The sequence below is a fragment of the Mobula birostris genome, chromosome 9, assembly GCF_030028105.1.
Source record: "Mobula birostris isolate sMobBir1 chromosome 9, sMobBir1.hap1, whole genome shotgun sequence".
Classification (NCBI taxonomy): domain Eukaryota; kingdom Metazoa; phylum Chordata; class Chondrichthyes; order Myliobatiformes; family Myliobatidae; genus Mobula; species Mobula birostris.
Genome location: NC_092378.1, coordinates 76,494,904 through 76,513,824, shown reverse-complemented (window position 1 = coordinate 76,513,824; position 18,921 = coordinate 76,494,904). Strand labels below are relative to the sequence as shown.

Sequence of the window (18,921 nt, the reverse complement as noted above, 5' to 3'; positions counted from 1 at the left end):
ATCCCTGAGATTAATTTTGTTGTGGGCATACTTTACAAATCTATAGAATAATAACTATAACAAAATCAATGAAAGACCGCGCTCAGCCTGAGTGCAGAAGAAAATAAACTGTGACTATGCAAAAGAAAAAATTATAATAATAAGTAAGCAATAAATATCGAGAATATGACATGAAGAGTCCTTAAAAGTGAGTCCATTCGTTGTGAGAATATTTCAATGATGGGGCAAGTGAAATTGAGTGATGTAATCCACTTTTGTTCAAGAGCCTGATGCTTGAAGAGTAGCAACTGTTCCTGAACCTGGTGGTGCAAGTCCTGAGGCTCTTGTACGTTCTTCCTGATGGCAGCAGTAAGAAGAAAATATGTCTTAGGTGGTGGGGGTCCCTGAAGGTGGATACTGCTTTCCTGCAACAGCATTTCATGTAGATGTCCTCAATGGTTGAGAAGGCTTTACCAGTGAAGGACTGGGCCGTATCCACAAGTTTTTGTAGGATTTTCCGTTCAAGAGCATTGATGTTTCCATACCAGGCCATAGTGCAGTCAGCCAATACACTCCCATTACACATACATAGAAGCTTGTCAAAGTTTTAGATGTCATGCCAAATCTCCGCAAACTCTTAAGGAATTAGAGGCACTGCCGTGCTTTCTTCACAATTGCACTTACATGCTGGGCTCATGCCAGGCCCTCCAAAATAATAACACACAGGAATTTAAAGCTACTAGCCCTCTCCACCTCTGATCCTCCGATGAGGACTGGCTCATGGATCTCTGGTTTCCTCCTCCTGAAGTCTATAACCAGCTCCTTGGTCTTGCTGACTGAGTGAGAGGTTGTTGTTATATCACCACTCGGTCAGATTTTCAAACTGCCTCCTATATACTGATTCATCACTACCTCTGATTCGGCCTACGAGAGTGGTGTCATCAGCAAATTTGAATATGGCATTGGAGTTGTGCTTAGTCACACAGTCATAGGTATAAAGTGAGTAAGTAGGGAACTAAGCACAGAGCCTTGTGGTGGACCTGTGCTGATGGAGATCATAGAAGAGATGTTGTTACCAATCCAAACTCACTGGGATCTGCAAGTGAGGAAATCCAGGATCCAACTGCACAAGGAGGCATTGACACCAAGGTCTTGAAATTTATTGATTAGTTTTGAGGGGTGATGGTATTGAATGCTGAGTTGTAGTCAATAAAGAGCATCCTGATGTACACATCTTTGCTGTCTAGAGGTTCCAGGGTTGAGTGAAGAGGCAATGATGGCATCTGTTGTGGACATGTTGCTCTGGTAGGCAGGAATTGATATGTTTCATCATTAACCTCTCAAAACACTTATTACTGAGGCAGATCACCATGCTCTTCTTGGGCACCAGTATAATAGAAGCCTGCTTTAAACAGGTGGATACTGCACACTGCCGAAGCAAGAGATTACAGATCTCAGTGAACACACCAGCCAGATGATCAGCACAGGTCTTTAATAGATGGCCAGGTACCCCATCTGGAACAGATCCCAATTATTTCTAAATTGGAAAATAATTTGTGCATCTACCAACATTTTGAATAATGAATTCAGGACCCCTACAACCCTCAATGTGAAGAAGTTTTACACTCGTTTCCCATCTAATCCTTTACAAAAACTATTTGAACCCATGGCCTCTCTCCAAAACAAAAATGGTCTTTTTTTTAAACCTCTCAATTTTATAGAGTTCTATTATTTATTCTATTAGCTTCCTCAGTTTCAAAGAGTATAACATCAAGCCTATCCAATCTTGCCTCAGTTAAAATTTTCCAGTCTTGGTAACAGTCTCAAATATCCATTGCCTTCTCTCCAGTGTAAACATGTCTTTACTGATAAAGTGATGAGAATTCTACGCAATACTTGAAGCTGCAACCTAACTGGTGCTGCACACAGTTATATCACCCTGCTACCTTCTGCAGAAAACCATGGCAATGTTTTCTTAACCACAATTGACTTGTGCTACAACCTTTCAGCATATCTGCAAACATACAGTGCAGTGGCAACGTTTCTCCACACTTCTCAGTACCCTTATTGTGTTGCTGTACCTCCCTAAAAGCATTTCAGCTCTGGAGTGAATTTCATTTGTTACCTTTAATCTAGTCTTCCTGGCCAGTTAGTTGGGCAGAAAAGTAAAATTAAACCAAACTGACTACATCAAGCATCCTCTTCATTGACCTTCTCTATTACCCCTTACTGCACTAACTGCATGAAATCATAGTCCAGCCCAAGTACATCAATGCATTACAATAGATCAAAAATATAACATGAAATGTAAGCGTTGCAATTTCTAAAAGCATGATATAATAACATACCTACAAATTGATCAGTTAAAAACACTATGAAAACATTTAAGTTCAATATTAACAACACTGTCAGCACACAATCCAAATGTAATGGAACTGCACATTTTTCATCTTGTCATTGCATTCCCTGCCAACAATCTCTGTCCTAGCTAAATTAGGTGCTGAATATCTCCCCTTTCACTGTGAAAACCTCTTTTCCCTAATAAGGGAGAGAGAGAGAGAGAGCCTGTGGTATGTCGAATTACCAGGTTAACAAGTAGTCTTTGTGGTACTGCAAGTCTGTGTCTTTATTGATGCTTTGCTGCATACTTGAGTGCTTGGTGGGGGGGGGGTGCAGATGCTTTTTTTGCTGCTGGGGGAGGGGGATCATTGCTTTGCTGCTGCTTATACATGGGAGGGGGAGCTGGGGGGGGCTTTGGGGTTCTAACATTTAACTATCATTCATTCTTTGGGGCACTCCTCTGTTTTCGTGGATGGTTGCGAAAAAATAGAATTTCAGAATGTACAAACGTATATTGTACACATTTCTCTGACATTAAATGTACCTTTGAAACCTTTGAATGGGGTTGCCTTTTCCCAAATGAAGAAAAAAAAATCGCAGAAGTAAACTATGTCCATTCAACATGCAGTTCAAAAATAGGGCAGGCCACAAAGCCTCTGAATCTAGATCTCATATTTCTCAATGAAGGATGCTGCTTACAATAGACATTCTGATTTTGTTTCTAGAAAATACAATCTTAAAAAAGGACTATTGAAAAATAAATTTCAAATTCCACAACGTTCAAAGCAAACGAAGAAATGAACTGAGTTAGCAAGGGCATTATATTATTACGTCGTTGCCACCTGAATTCCACACTATAATTCCATGACGTTATCCAAAAAAGGCAATAAGAAAAATCACAATAATTAAGACTTCATAATCTTCATCAGTCAAGAAACAATTCTGGCAACAATGAACAATGCATAAAGTATTACATGTGAATTAAGAAATGAGCAACTAAAAAGATGGGAAATACAATTTTGATACTAGTTCCTGCATAACAGTGACAGAAAATCTATTTGACGTTTTAAATTTAATATGCAAGAATTAAGCAGTCTGGAAAGATCGACGATACTATGACCACTGGAATAATAAAATTCACCGCAACACACAAAATGCTGGAGGAATTCAGGTCAGGCAGCATCTATGGAAATGAATCAACGGTGAACGTTTCGGGCCGAGACCCTTATCCTCCAGTATTTTGTGTGTATTTATTGCTCTAGATTCTCAGCATCTGCAGAATCTCGTGTGTTAATAATAAAATCCACTAGTGTTCATTAATCAACACAAACACGGTGGTACAATTCTAATTTGCATAAACGCTGCCAAAAGTGGCGGGGGTGGTGGTGAATATACTGTAAATCTTTTGCTGACACATGCACACAAAAGGAATATTAAAATTAGGGGAGAAATGGCATGGGTGCCAAGTTCCGTGCACGCACGTTCACCTAGAACTGAGTGCAATAATGAGTCCAATAACAACAAAAGTAAATATGGTTCAAATTAAGTCAGATGCAGGATGAGCAATAGCAGCAACCAGAGGTGCAACCAGCCCCATCACTGACTGCAAGAGCTCGCCCCCAAGCACCTGAATTATGCAACCAGCAAATGCGCAGAATTCACTGGAAACAGTAAGGGAGGAACACACACACACACACACACACACACACACGGCAACGTGCCGGAAGACAGAGCCAGAGGGATGCAGCACAGCTAGACAGAAGGCTGTCTTTTTCCCAGGCCACTTGTTTTGCTTCTTCCTCCCTGCTTCCTGTGCCAACCTTTCTCCCCTGCCCCCTCCCCCTTGATCGGCTCGACTGCACCACCCCTTACCTCCTCGAGCAGAGACGCCGTGTTCCTGCAGTTGAGCAGCTTGGTGGTGAAGCTGGACGTGGTAGGCGAGTTGTAGTCCTCGGTCGTCTCGGCGATAAACTCCGACACCGATATTTGATCGGGCATCCTTAACAGTAGAGAGGAGAGGGAAGGGAGAAAAGGAAAAGAAGGGCGGGCGAAGCGGTGAGGAAAGCAGAGGGTCCAGGTGGTGGTGATGGTGTGGGAGGGGACGGGGGAGAAAAGGGAGGGTGATAATGAAGAAGAAACGAAACGGGAGCAGATTAATCACAAGCGCCCGCACCGACGCCACAGCAACAAGAAGACTTTTCCGTCGCGCTGCCCCGCGGACGCGCGACCGACGTCTCCTTCCAGACCCGCAGTCTGGTGTTACGCACGCGCGCTCGCGCTCGCGCTCGCTTCCCCTCCGTTCCCCGCCCCGGCCGCGCGTACACGCGCGCGCGCTCGCTTCCACTCCGTTCCCCGCGAGCGAACGCGCCCGAAGAAAGCGGGTCACGTGTGCCTCCTCGCCGTCAGTCTCAGACACTGGAGCCACACTGCGCACGCGCTGAATGGAGTCCCATCAATGTCTCTTCACCCACCTCCTGCTTGTTGTCCTGCATTTAATATTTCCATAATTATTGAGTAATATTTTATTGTTTGGTTAAGCATTCTTTGTCGTTTACATAATGTATTGCGGGTTATCTGTAAAAGAACGTAAACACCACCACGTGATACGTGCGCGCCTCTCTCAAAGCTGAAAAAACGAGTAAGGCTTGCATATCGGTCTCCCATCTCTTCCTTTCAATTAGTTTAATGTTTTCGAGTTACAAAATATAACAGAGGCGATGAGGTAATTTTTAAAACAAACCTGAGACATTCAAGTTTTTAAAAAAGCTTACAGGTGTTGGAACCAACCTGTGTGCCTCTGGTTGGAAAGTATACGGGACCAAGGAAGGAACATGCTACTCAGAGGAAGCGTGAAAGTGACGAAAGCCGTGGTCCGACTACAACGGTTTTTCTCGGCAACATATCTGAGAAAACTTCTGATATGTTAATCAGTCCGTTACTTGCGACATGTAGTGGTGTTTAAGGTGGAAGAGAGTTCATAAAGTTTAAAGAAAGTTTCAAGCGTTTGTCTTTTGTGAGTATAAAGAACCAGAAACTACTCTGTGTGCATTAAGGTTATTGCATGAACTTCAAGAGGGAGACAAAAAGCTGCTTTTAAAAGTAGATGCAAAAACCAACGCCCAGCTGGGTAAAAGGCCAAAAAGAAAGGAGTTTTGAAAGCAGGATTTGTCCAATGATGTTGTGGATGAGAAAATCAAGAGGAGAGATCATATTGTAAAGGGAGTAATAAAAGGACTAATAACTTAGGTAAACTAAATGCACCTTCCCAAGATCAAGATGCACAAACTAGAAAGAAGGATATCAAACAAAAGAGGAGGATGACATGCTAAAGGGATGGAAGAGGATAAACTAAACCTAATTTCTCATGACATTAGCAAATTCAGAGATAATCAGAAGAAACTAGAAGAAAAAGGAAGGCAAGAAAAAGAAAGACAAGTTGAAAAGGAGAGAAGAAAGAGACAGTGAAACCATGATAGGAATCAAGAGGAGGATAGAGAGGCAGAAGCTGGGACTAGAAGAGAAGCAAAGATTGAAGAAGATCCATAGAAAAAAAGCTGAGACAAGGAGAAGAAAGTGTCCAAAGCTGTCAGAACCTCTTCTTCCAATCTCAGAGTCAAGTCCTACAACCACCACAGAGGAGGCTCCAGATCCTGAGATTGTTTTCACAGCCACAAGCCTCACCTGTCAAGCAGAGTGACCTCCCTTGTCAGGAAAGGCAAGAGTAAGAAATCCTCCACAGCAATTAAATCTTTATGCCAGAATGATATGATTTAAAATTTACTTTGCTGTGGATGTCTGAATATGTATATATTTATTGTATAATATATATGTGGTGTTATATAGCATACTGTGTATATTTTTGAGATGCATTCTCTATCGAGTTAGAGTTTAGAGCTAAGCAGGCAGGAGTGTTGTGTATTCAATATTTCAGTAATATTTGATTAATCATTCTTTGCTTTATATGGAGGAATTTAAGGTGGGGGGTTATATGGGAGGCAGGGTTTGAGGGTGGCACAGCATTGTGGGCCAACGGGCCTGTACTGTGCTGTACTATTCTATGTTCTATGTTAAATTCTGGGTTATCTGTAAAAGTACATAAATGGCATATGTCACTGTGCCATTTACGCACCTCACTTAAAAGTTTTTAAAAAATGAACTAAGACTCTCATTTTTCGGCTCCTTTGTTTTCCCTTCAATTAGTTTTTATGTTTTGGAGTTACAAAATATAACACTTTCTTTGTTGAGGATTTCCACCACTCCTCTGCAGAGGTAAATTTGTCTGCCAATGGCCCTATTCTCTACCATGCAACTGTACCCCAAAAGAATGAGGGTAAAAGCACAAAAGGAATATTGTTTGGGTTGTCACCTGAATCATACTGAGATTGGCAGAGCTTTGAACAGATTACAGAATTGAATGTGCAGTTTAAAGAGTGATGTGAGGAAAAGGACTTCAGTTTATGCGGAACCAGCATGGGGAATGTATGGATGAGTTTTGGCTGAATCATGCTGGGACCAGCATGCCAGCAATTCTGAAAAAACTAGGGCTGTAGCAATTAAATTAATCCCAAGTAATGGCAGGGAAGGTTCAGGTGGAATCTCCAGGGATTTTTAAAGTTAAAATGATATCACAGCTTTAGATGAGAGGGAAAGTTTAAAAGAGATGTGAGGGGTACTTTTTTTTTTAACACAGAAAACAAAAGATGCTTGAAACAATGCTGGAGGAGGTGATGGAAACATATGGTAACAGAGTTTAAGAGAAATCTAGGCAGACACATGACATACAGGGAATGGAGGGATAGCAACCATCTGCAGCCTGATACAGTATACATGTTTAGCCAGAGGGCCTGTTTCTGTGCTCTACTGTTCTATGTTATAAGGGTCAAGATATTGCTTATAAATATCTGGGTAATGATAACCAAGACAATGATAGAAAGGCACAGTGCAAACAACGATAAGAATGCAGCAAGCAACAAGAGAAAATTTGCAGTTGCTGGAAATCCAAACAACATGCACAAAATGCTGGAGGAACTGGGCAGGGCAGGCAGCATCTATGGAAAAGAGTACAGTTGAGGTTTCAGGTCAAGACCCTTCATCAGGACTGGAGGAAAAATAGATGAGTCAGAGTAAGAAGGTGGGGGGAGGGGAGGAAGAAACACAAGGTGATAGGTGAATCCAGGAGGGGTTTGAAGGGTGGAGTAAAGAGCTGGGAAGGTCCCGATAGATTTGAAAGCCACAAATGTACCATCAGAATTCTAGAAAAGAATGAGAGTGGGGAAAGAGGGAGAAATACAGGAAGTGATAGAGTGGGGAGAGTGGAAGAAATAGAGGAGAGCAAAGGGCAGGTCAATAGACAGTAGAGGGAAAGAGAGGGGAAATGGCAGACTTGTTAGACCAACATCTGTTTTTAAGTAAATCCTGGAATCTGTTATTGAGGAAGTGGTATCAAGATACTTCCAAACAATATGATTAGGCAGCTTCAAGGGTTTTGAGGGAAGTAATGGTTGACAAATACAATAGGATCTTTTGAGTATTTTAACTATCAAGATATGCAATGGAGAATCATTTTATTTGGAATTCCAAAGGGCATTTGAAATGGATTCCAAAACAATTACTGAACAAAGTAAGGACTTGACTTAGACATAGACAGGGTTTGAGGCTATAATAGAGTCTGCCCATGAAGAGAAGCGGCATGATAGCAAAGCAGTTAACGTAATTCATTGCAGCACTGGCCTGCGTTCAATTCCACCTCTGTAAGGAGTTTGTACGTTCTTCCCATGACCACACAGATTTCCTCTGGGTGCTCCGGTTTTCTGTCACATTCTAAAGACATCTTCAACACCACCTCTTTGATCAAGAGAGCACAGTAGCATGTCCAGTTCCTGAGGAGATTGAGGCAAGTGAAGCTTCCTCGCCCTTGTACTATTCTAATGAAATTTAACAGGAGTACCACTGAGAGTGCCCTGAACCACCTGCAACACTATCTGGTACAGGAATTGCAAGGCATTTGACCGCAAGTCCCTACAAAGGACTATGGGAACTGCAGTGAGGGTCATCAGATCTCTCTTCCACCTATCAGAGATACTCATCGGGAGCGCTGCATACACAGGTCTCTTAGCATTGTCAATGATCCCTCCCATGCATCCAACAATTTCTTACTGTAGCATTAGAACAAGAAATGTTAAGATGGGAGACTTCTCTCACAGGCAGTAAGGCTACTGAACTCCCTGCCACCACCCACATCTCATCATGTATGAAGTGCCAGTAGCATTATACTGTTTACTTTTTATGTTGTGTGTTCTAAATACACCTTACATGTTAATTTATTTGTGATAATATTACTTGAAGTGTTGTGTGTGAGTGAGTGATACACTGTGTTGTACGTTTGGTCTGGAGGAATGTTTCATTTGGCAGTATAAATTTATACAATTAAAATCACAATAAACTGAACTTGAACTTGCTATGTATTTTGATAATAAATATACTTTGAACATTCTTGAACAGTTACTTTTACATTAGATGGCTTCTATATTCATATACTTTTTTAGTTTTTTGTGTTGGTAATGCTTATTGAGTTTTTTTCTGCTGCGTCGGATCCAGAGTAACAACCATCTTATTCTCCTTTACACTAACATTGCTGTTGCCTTCCCGTCAGCTTGAACCAGTCTGGCCATTCTCCTTTGACCTCCCTCATATTACGTGGAGATTTGATTATATACAGTATCTGAATACATCTTATGGAAATGTTTGTTTGATGATGAAATTCAATAAAAAATAAATTACAAAAAAAATAAATAAATAAAATGCTGGAGGAACTCAGCAGGCCGGGCAGCACCTATGGAAAAAAGTACAGTCGAGGTTTCAGACCGAAACCGTTCGGCAGGACTGGGAAAAAAAAGCTGAGGATTAGATCTGAAAGGTCAGCAGAGCGGAGAGAGAAATGCCAGGTGACAGGTGAAACTTGGAGGGGGAGGGATGAAGCAAAGAGCCAGGAAGGTGATTGGTGAAAGAGACAGAAGGCCATGGAAGAAAGAAGAAGGGGTGGGAGGAGGAGCACCAGAGGGGGGCAATGGGCAGGCAGAGAGATAACATGAGAGAGGGACAAGGGGATGGGAAATGGTGAAGAGGATGGTGGACACATTACTGAAAGTTTGAGAAATCAATGTTCCTGCTATCAGGTTGGAGGCCACACAAACAGAATATAAGGTGTTGTTCCTCCAACTTAAGTGTGGCCTTATGCTGACAGTGGAGGAGGCCATGGATGGTCATATTGGAATGAGAATAGGAAATGGAATTAAAATGGGTGGCCACTGGGCGATCCCGCTTGTTCTGGCAGATGGAGCGTAGATGCTCGGCAAAGCGGTCTCCCAATCTCCATCGGGTCTCACCAATATACAAGAGGCCACACCGGGAGCACTGAACACAGTATATGACCCCAATAGACTTGCAGGTGAAGTGTCACCTTATCTGGTAGGAATATTTGAGGCCCTGAATGGTAGTGAGGGAGGAGGTGTAGGACAGATGAAACACTTGTTCTGCTTGCAAGGATAAGTGCCAGGAGGGAGATCAGTGGGGAGGGACGAATGGACAAGGGAGTCACATGGGGAGCGATCCCTCCAGAAAGCAGAAATTGGGAGGAGGGAAAGATGTGCTTGGTAGTGGAGGAAAGGCAGCCCCTTTTTTTGAAAAAAGAGGACATCTCCTTCATTCTGGAATGAAAAGCTTCATCCTGAGAGCAGATGTGGCAGAGACAGAGGAATTGAGAGAAGGGGGTTATTTTTATATAATTCTTTATTCTTTATAATTGTTGAATGTTGATTTTTGTTTCATGTCACACCCTGACCAACACACCACAGCAAATTCCTAATACATGTAAATAATGTATAGGGAATCAAGTTGATCCTAGCACCCTAACGTTAATCTTGGAAGTCAAACAAAAGCATGCCTCCACCTTTCTGAATTTGAAAACAGTTCTGCTCTTGCTTACATCGTTGTCTATGATTTTTCATTTGCTATTGCACTCTGCTTCAAGCCTTCAAAGTACTACATGTCACTGTATACTACCCTGAAAGTTATTTTCTTGCAGGCATTCACAGTGCAACAGAGGAATGCAATAGAATTAATTAGAAACTACACACAAAGACTGACAAACAACCAATGTGCAAAAAGAAGACAGAGAGGTGTAGGTAGGTAGATAGATAACATGAGTTGTAGAGTCTTTGGAAGAGAGTCCATAGGTTGTGCCGAGCCTTAGCTAGCAGTCAGATATTGATATGGAGAACCCAATTTATTTCAAATGAGAGTTGCATGTACAATTGACCAATATATGCAAATGCTTAAAAGACTTCCTGACCTATCTGATATTTCACACAGGTTAGTCTAAGAGAGGATAATCACTGTCATTTTCAGAGCTGCTTTCCAAGCAATTCTGCACTAGAACTGTCGTATTAAAGTCAAAATATCTGCCCAAGACTTTCTGGTGAATTTCACCCTCTAATTTGTGTCTGGAAAACATAACACACAATCTTTCACCGATAATTTGCTGATGATTTTATTTTTCTGGTCAAGGAAACACTGGAGCTCTCTAAAAGAGCTTTGACTCATGGAGCACAACAGCAGAAACAGGCCCTTAAACCCATCTAGTCTGTGCTGAACTATTATTCTGCCAGCCCATCCCCCTTTAAATATTATATTATAAAATTAATATAGTATCTTGGAATCTGAACGGTATGAGCCAACCTATTAAGCGCAGAAAGATTTTTAAGAAATTAAAAACACTTCATGCAGATATTATTTTTGCACAAGAGACTCATATCCATAGGCAGGATGAAAATCGCTTTTTTAAATTTTGGAAGGGACCCTTATTTCATTCTTTATCAGTAAATAAAATAACAGGGGTATCTATTTTTATTAATTCTAAAATTCCCTTTGTTTATTTTAACACCGTTACTGATTTAGTTGGAAGATATTTAATTATCACTGGTCTGTTATGTGGTCAAAATGTGGCTTTGGTGTGTGATAGCCCTGAATTTTTTAACGAGCTATTTTCTGTATTGCCGAATTTAAATGAATATAAGTTGATTATGGGTGGTGACTTTAACTGCTGTCTCAATCCGTCAATTGACAGATCGTCCACCAATCCGTCCGTGCCTAATTAAGCTGCAACTTGTATTAATTCTTTTTTATTAGAATATGGCTTGGTGGATATTTGGAGATTTAAATATCCTAAAGAAAAAGATTTTTCTTTTTTTTACATGTATACCATAAATATTCGAGAATTGATTATCTTTTGCTGGACACGTGATTGGTGCCCTCTGTTACTGAGCGTGCGTATGATGTGATTATGTTGTCGGATCATGCACTTATGAAACCAACTTTGAAGTTTTCTGATAATATTCAGATACCTTAGTGGAGATTTAATGTTTCATTGTTACAAGATTCAACTTTTGTAAATTTTATTAAAGAGCAATTTTTTCTATTTTTTGAATTAAATACAACTGAGGGAATGTCAAATTTGGTTATTTGGGATGCATGAAATCTTAGGGGACAGATAATTTCATATTTAGTAGGTTTAAGAAGGAAAACTAAGGCAGAACTTTTACTGATTACTAATAGGATTAAAGAAATAGATAAAGTTTGTTCAGTAATGCCTAGTGAAGATCTCTTTGAAGAAAGGGTGGAACTCTAAGCACAGCACGATTTGCTTTTGACTTTCCCATTGAACAGCAACTTCTTAAATCCAAAAGCCAATTTTATATACATGGAGACAAGTCAGGCAAATTATTAGCTGGTCAGTTAAAAGCAAATATGGCTTGAAGACAGAACCTGAAAATACGAAGACCTGATAGAACCTGATAGATCCTTATGAAATTAGTAAGATATTGATGGATTTCTACTCTAATCTTTATAAAACTGAATTTTCAGACAATATTACTTTTATGAATAGTTTTTGCAAAAATTGAATATACCTATAATTTCGATTCAAGATATGAATACATTAGATGCACCTATTAAACAAGAGGAAATAGTAAGGGCTATATCCTCTTTCCAATCAGCTAAGGCTCCGGGACTGGATGGATATACAGTGGAATTTTATAGGACTTTTACTGATATACCTCATTTATGTCTAATTTTCACTGATTCTATATCCTCTGGGACTCTCCCGAAAACTTTTTATGAAGCTTCAATCTCTTTAATTCCTAAAAAGATAAAGATTTATCTGAATGCGCTTCTTATACACCAATTTCTCTATTGAATGTGGATTTTAAAATTCTTTCTAAGATCTTGGCTAATAGACTTGAGAATATTTTACCTATTGTTATTTCCAATGACCAAACTGGGTTTATTAAAAATTGATATTCACATTTTAACATTTGAAAATTATTAAATATGATTCATTCTTCTCCATCTAAAGAATCTGAATGTGTTGTTTTTCTTGATACAGAGAAAGCCTTTGGTAGGGTGGAGTGGTCTTACTTACTTGAGGTTTTGGAAAGACTTAATCTTGGCTCGGGATTTATTTCCTGGATTAAATTGGTCTATCATGCTCCTATGGCTGCGGTTATACTAATAATCAAAAATCTCCCTATTTTAGATTATATAGGGGTACCCAACAGGGATGCCCTCTTAGCCCTTTATTATTTAACTTGGCCTTAGAATCCCTTGCTATTACTCTTAGATATTCTAACACTCTTCAGGGTATTAAGAGAGGGGATAAAGTACACAAAGTTTCGTTATATGCAGATGACCTGTAAGTTTATATTTCAGATCCTAGGAAATCTATTCTTTCTATGTTATCTATATTTTCTGAATTCAGTAGTTTTTCTGGGTATAAATTAAATTTACATAAAAGTGAGTTATTTCCTATTAATAATTACTCGGATCCAAATCATCAAGTACCTTTTACTATTGCTAAAAATTACTTTACTTGGTATTGAAATTACTAAAAATTTTAAGGATCTCTATAAATATAATTCTTTTTTTCATTAATTGACTACACCAAACAAATGCTTTCTAAATGGTCGCCTATGACATTATCATTAATAGGTCGAATTAATGCTATTAAAATGATAGTTTTACCGAAATTCTTATATATATTTCAGGCAGTTCCTTCCTTTGTTCCTAAAAAGTTCTTTGACAGAATAGATTCTATAATCTTATCTTATATTTGGAACAATAATTATTGCAGAAATTTAAAAAGGGTGGTGGTATGGCTTTGCCAAATTTTAGAATGTACTATTCGGCAATTAATATTCGATGTATTACTTTTTGGATTAATAAATAATAATGTATTACTATTCAGATATACATGAATGTTCTTCATGGTTGGATTTGGAGGAAAACTCTGCGAAGGCATTCTCTTTGGCCTCTTTACTGGGAGCTCCTCTTCCCTTTTTGTTCTCTAAGATTAGTAGACAAGATTTTAATCCCATTATTAAACGTACATTAAAAATTTGGTTTCAGTTTCGTAGATTTTTTGAGTTAAATAATTTTATTCTTTCTAGTAATATCCATCTCAATTATTTTTTTAAACCATCAATTTTGGATAAGGCCTTTTTAATTTAGAAAATCAAGGGAATAACAACTTTTTCAGATTTGTTTTTAGGGGACTGTTTAATGTCTTTTTCTCAGTGGATAAATATGATTTATCTAATGTACACTTTTTAAGATATTTTCAAATTGGGAATTTTTTACGTGGTTTGTTGCCAAATTACCCTCTGCTTATCCACCTAATATGACAGATGGTTTCTTTCAGTTTAAACCATTTCAAAAGGGTTGATAACTATAATCTATAAACAGTTATTGAACTCACAAATGATATCTAATGATAAAATTTAACGTGCTTGGGAATTGGAATTTCAAGAGTCATTTTCAGATAATCAATGGAGTAAAATTTTTCATTTGGTTAACAACTCATCTATTTGTGCCCGTCATTCATTGATACAGTCCAAGGTAGCGCATGGGGCCCGTATGTCAAAGGATAAACTAGCGCGTATTTTCTCCAATATCAATCCTATTTGTGACAGATGTAATACTGAGGTGGCTACTTTAACTCATACGGATTGGTTTTGTATAAAGCTAGATAACTTCTGGAAAGGTGTTTTTAAAATGCTATCAGAAGTCTTGGATCTGGATCTACAACCGAATTTGCTTACGGCAATTTTTGGGATTATCCCATCAGAAGCAGGAAACATTCCTGTTTCCGCTCAACGTATGATAGTTTTTTTGACTTTATTGGCTAGGAGAGCCATTTTATTGAAGTGGAAGGATTCTAATCCACCTACAATCTTTTATTGGCTCTCCTCTATTATGTCCTGTTTAAGTTAGAGAAAATAAGAAGTCGGACATTAGATACATCCTTTAAATTTGAGCAAATCTGGCGACCTTTTAAACAATATTTTCACTTAATTTGATTTATTACTCTTCCAATTTTTTTTCGAAGTTCTAGATTTGATCAGAAAGCCTTTCCTTTTTTTTGGTCGTATCCTCAAATTCAGCGGTCCCCAACCACCGGGCCGCAAAGCATGCACTACCGGGCCGCGAGGAAGCAATATGATTTGGCGATATGAGTCAGCTGCACCTTTCCTTATTCCCTGTCACGCCCACTGTTGAGCCATTACGCACGCGAGGTCATTACCCACGCGTCATCCATGTCAGCGTGGGAAGAAGATAAACTCCTCGAACTTGCAAATGACGGCAGGATGAAAAGTATGTTTGACATAACATCTCTGCCAGTATTCTGGATCAAAGTGAAGGCAAAATATCCTGAGATAGCCACGAAAGCACTGAAAATGTTGCTTCCATTTCTGGCATATCTCTGCAATGAATGCAACGAAAACTAAATTGCAGAACAGACTGGACATAAGGAACCCCCTTTGAGTATCGCTGTCTCCCTTCATCCCTCGATAGGACCGTCTTGTTGCAGGGAAACAAGCCCAGGGCTCCCACTGATTCAGCAATATTGGTGCGTTGCAATGATTTTATATGTTCAAATGGGGAAAATATGGACTGTGTGTTTAATATCCAAACGTTACTTAAAATGTTATGATACCATTGACTTACTTATATAACCATATAACAATTACAGCATGGAAACAGGCCATCTCGGCCCTTCTAGCCCGAGCCGAACGCTACTCTCACGTGTCCCGCCGACCTGCACTCAGCCCATAACCCTCCGTTCCTTTCCTGTCCATATATCTATCCAATTTTTCTTTAAATGATAATATCGAACCTGCCTCTACCACTTCCACTGGAAGTTCGTTCAACACTTACTTCAAGCTCCCCTGATAATTGACTTATCACTATATTCATGCGAGGAAAATATGCGCTGTGTGTTTAATATTAAATTCGTTAGATAAACCCTTTTAGAAACGAAATTGAGTGTATTAGACACTTATCACCGATATTCCGGTCGTGATTCACACCCCCCCACCCAAACAGAATCACCAAAAAGGATTTGCAGAGGAAAAAAAAAGTCAGCAGGTCACGGCGCGCATGCGCACTGGTGCCCGCGCAAGGCTTCATGGTCATTGTAGTCTTTCTGTGTAAACACAACGTATTTGACTGCTACTCTTGTCCGTTGGCAACCCTCCCCTCCCACCCCCCCCCCCCGGGTCGGCCGGTCCGCAAGAATATTGTCTATATTAAACCGGTCTGCAGTGCAGAAAAGGTTGAGGACCCCTGCTCAAAATGGACTGCCCAGACCCTTCTTTTTTTGTTTTTTTTTCATATAGTGTAGTGGGTTTTTTTTCTTCATTTAAAATTCAAAGTTTTTTCTTTCCTCTTCATGAACTGATAAGAGAAGAATTGCTGTTTTCTTTTTTTTATTATATATTATATACTAGCTTAACACTATGATTTTGATAATGTCTATCTTAATCTCAGTTTATATTGCTATTGATTTATATGTTTGATATAATTCTCCTCTTGTTTGTATTTATGTTACTCTTAAATCAATAAAAAGATTAATAAAGAATAAAAAAGTTCCCTATCAGACTCCTCTTAAACACTTCACCTTTCACCCTTAACCTATGACCTCTAGTCTCACCCATCCTCCTTGGAAAATGCCTGCTTGCATTTACCCTATCTAACCACTCATAATCTTATATACTTCTTCAAATCCCTTCTCATTAGCTGACACTTCAAGGAATGAAGTCCTAACCTATTCAACGTTTCCCTATAATTCAGGTCCTCAAGTCACAGCAACACCCTTGTAGATTTTCTCTACACTCTTTCAATCTTATTTATATCCTTCCTGTAGGTAGATGACCGAAACTGCAGACAATACTCCAAATTAGGCCTTACTAAATTCTTATACAACTTCAACATAACATCCCATCTCCTGTACTCTATACTTTGATTTATGAAGGCCAATATGCCAAAAGCTTTCTTTATGACCCTATCTACCTGTGATGCCACTCTCAAGGAATTATGGATCTGTATTCCCAGAGCCCTCTGTTCTACTGCACTCCTCAGTACCCTACCACTCACCCATGTTAGACTTACCATGCACAAGTCCTACACTGACAAATGTTACTTAAGCAAAACAGCCTTTGTTTAATAAATTAGTGCACATTTTAATACCAAGGGTTTCTAATAAAGCTGCACCAACTTTCAAGCACTGCCTATAGATGATTTATGTATAATGGGATACTTTTAATAAATTTTAACAGAAATACTGCAAAGCAACACCCATAAAATCCTGGAGGAAATCAGCATGTCAGGCAGCATCTATGGAGAGGAATAAACAATTGATATTTTGGGCTGAGAACCTTCAACAACACTGGAAAAGAAGGGGGGTAGGGAAGAAGCCAGAATTAGAAGGTTGGTGGAGAGTGGGGAGGAGCACAAACTGGCAGGTGATAGGTGAAAGCAGGTGAGGGTGAAGTGGGTGGGTGGACGAGAGGGGAGTGAAGTAAGAAGCTGGGAGGTGATAGGTGGAAAGGTAAAGGGCTGAAAAGAAAGGTATCTGACAGGAAAGGAGAGTGGACCATGGGAGAAAAGGAAGGAGTAGGTGCACCAAAGTGTCTGATCAGCAGGTGAGGAGAAGAGAAGGGATAAGAGAAATAACAATTGTTATTTCTTTGATGGCACTGAGATGAATAATTTATAGGGCACAGAATTTCTGAACTACCAAGGGATTCCAAAGGGAAATACTTGACCTGAAAAGCACAGTAGTATATGCAGCTAAATTGTGCATCGTATTTCATATCTTACAACCTAACATTTCAAAGTGTACTAGACAACTGGGTGACCCGTTGGGGCACCCTTTGAGAGAAAGGTAGTGCAGTCTGATGTGATCAGAATGAACATTAAATTTCCCTAAATACTATTGCTATCCTTTGATTTGGAAATTAAAGATGAAAAACTCAGATTATTAAAGAAGAAAGACACGTAGCAAGACAAATATAGCTCCTCCTCGTTTAACGAAGGACACTTTTGATGACAACATTTCTGGTTAATCTGCCACCCTTCAAGAATACTCTAACGTTTTCATTTCTTTTTCCTCGGCTTAAAGCCACACACAGCTGACCATGCTGGAATAGCAGTTTCTCCAGATAAATCAACATATTCTCCATGGTTTGTCCTTGCGCCTCATGTCTAGTCATAGCAAAGCATGACTGCATCGGGAACTGGCTCCTTTGAAGAGGGACATCTTCCCCTTCTGATAAACTGAGAGTAATTCTTGGGATCATGACAATGTCATTTTTTAACGCACCAATGTATATCTTCGCTACAATGAGATTGTCGTGCAGTTCTTCCACCATCATTCATTTTCCATTGCAAAGCCTTGGTGGATCCAAATTCTTCATTGAAGTAATGGGAGGTCCCCTCTTCAATCCAGAGAGTTCGACCGAATCAAGGAATTCTGTTGGAAAATGAGTGGCGTCAGCTCCTTTACTTACAGCATTGAAGGAACAGTATTCTTTCATGATTCCAGGGAAGTGTCTAATGCATATGAAGTTTATTTTTCGCATTATTTCATTGAGAGGAACCAAGACAGAATTCCTTGAGAGCAGTTCTGCAGGATTGTGGAATGTCGGGTAGATGAAATCAATGCATTCTTCCATAGTTTTTGCTGGCAGAATCATATCTTCAGGTAATTTGATTTCATCGTTTTCATTTTTCTCAATCTTGTCTCCTCCAACATCCAATAAGAACTCAGAATATCGTCCTTCTCCCTCACTCAATCCCATGTTTCTCTTCAATTGAAACTTGATGAAGCTTCTCCATAAGTAGGACTTTTTAGGCATGAATTCTCCGCATCAGCATCATTTCCTCATTTCACAACTGCTAGAAGCTGACGGAAATCGCCACAGCAAATGGTTAAAATACCCCCGAAGGCCTCATTCATGCCGCATACATCACAAAGAGTCTGGTCCATGGCTTCGAAGCTCTCCTAATCATGGGGCACTTATCCCAGACAATAAGACATTTCGGAGTAAACTTGCAGTATTGGTGTTTTTATTGATGTTACAAAGGGCATTTTCATTGACTTTGAGGGGTATCTTGAATCTTGAATGCACTGTCCTACCACCAGGCATCACTGTTGCTGCTTTTCCGGATGATGCTACAGCAATAGCAACACCTCCATCTCCCCTAACT

General features: G+C 39.6%; 1 protein-coding gene across 3 annotated transcripts in view; it reads right to left on the bottom strand.

Annotated features, from left to right (window-relative positions):
• Window positions 1–18,921, bottom strand: part of LOC140202842 (arf-GAP with SH3 domain, ANK repeat and PH domain-containing protein 1-like) — a 531,099-nt gene that overhangs the window by 467,715 nt on the left and 44,463 nt on the right. For 2 of the 3 annotated variants that reach the window (XM_072268282.1, XM_072268281.1), the window contains exon 3: window positions 4,192–4,318. In XM_072268282.1, coding sequence (XP_072124383.1) covers window positions 4,192–4,318 — 127 coding nt within the window. Of the gene's footprint in view, window positions 1–4,191; window positions 4,319–5,106; window positions 5,148–18,921 lie in introns of those variants that run through there. The other variant, XM_072268284.1, reaches the window with a different exon arrangement.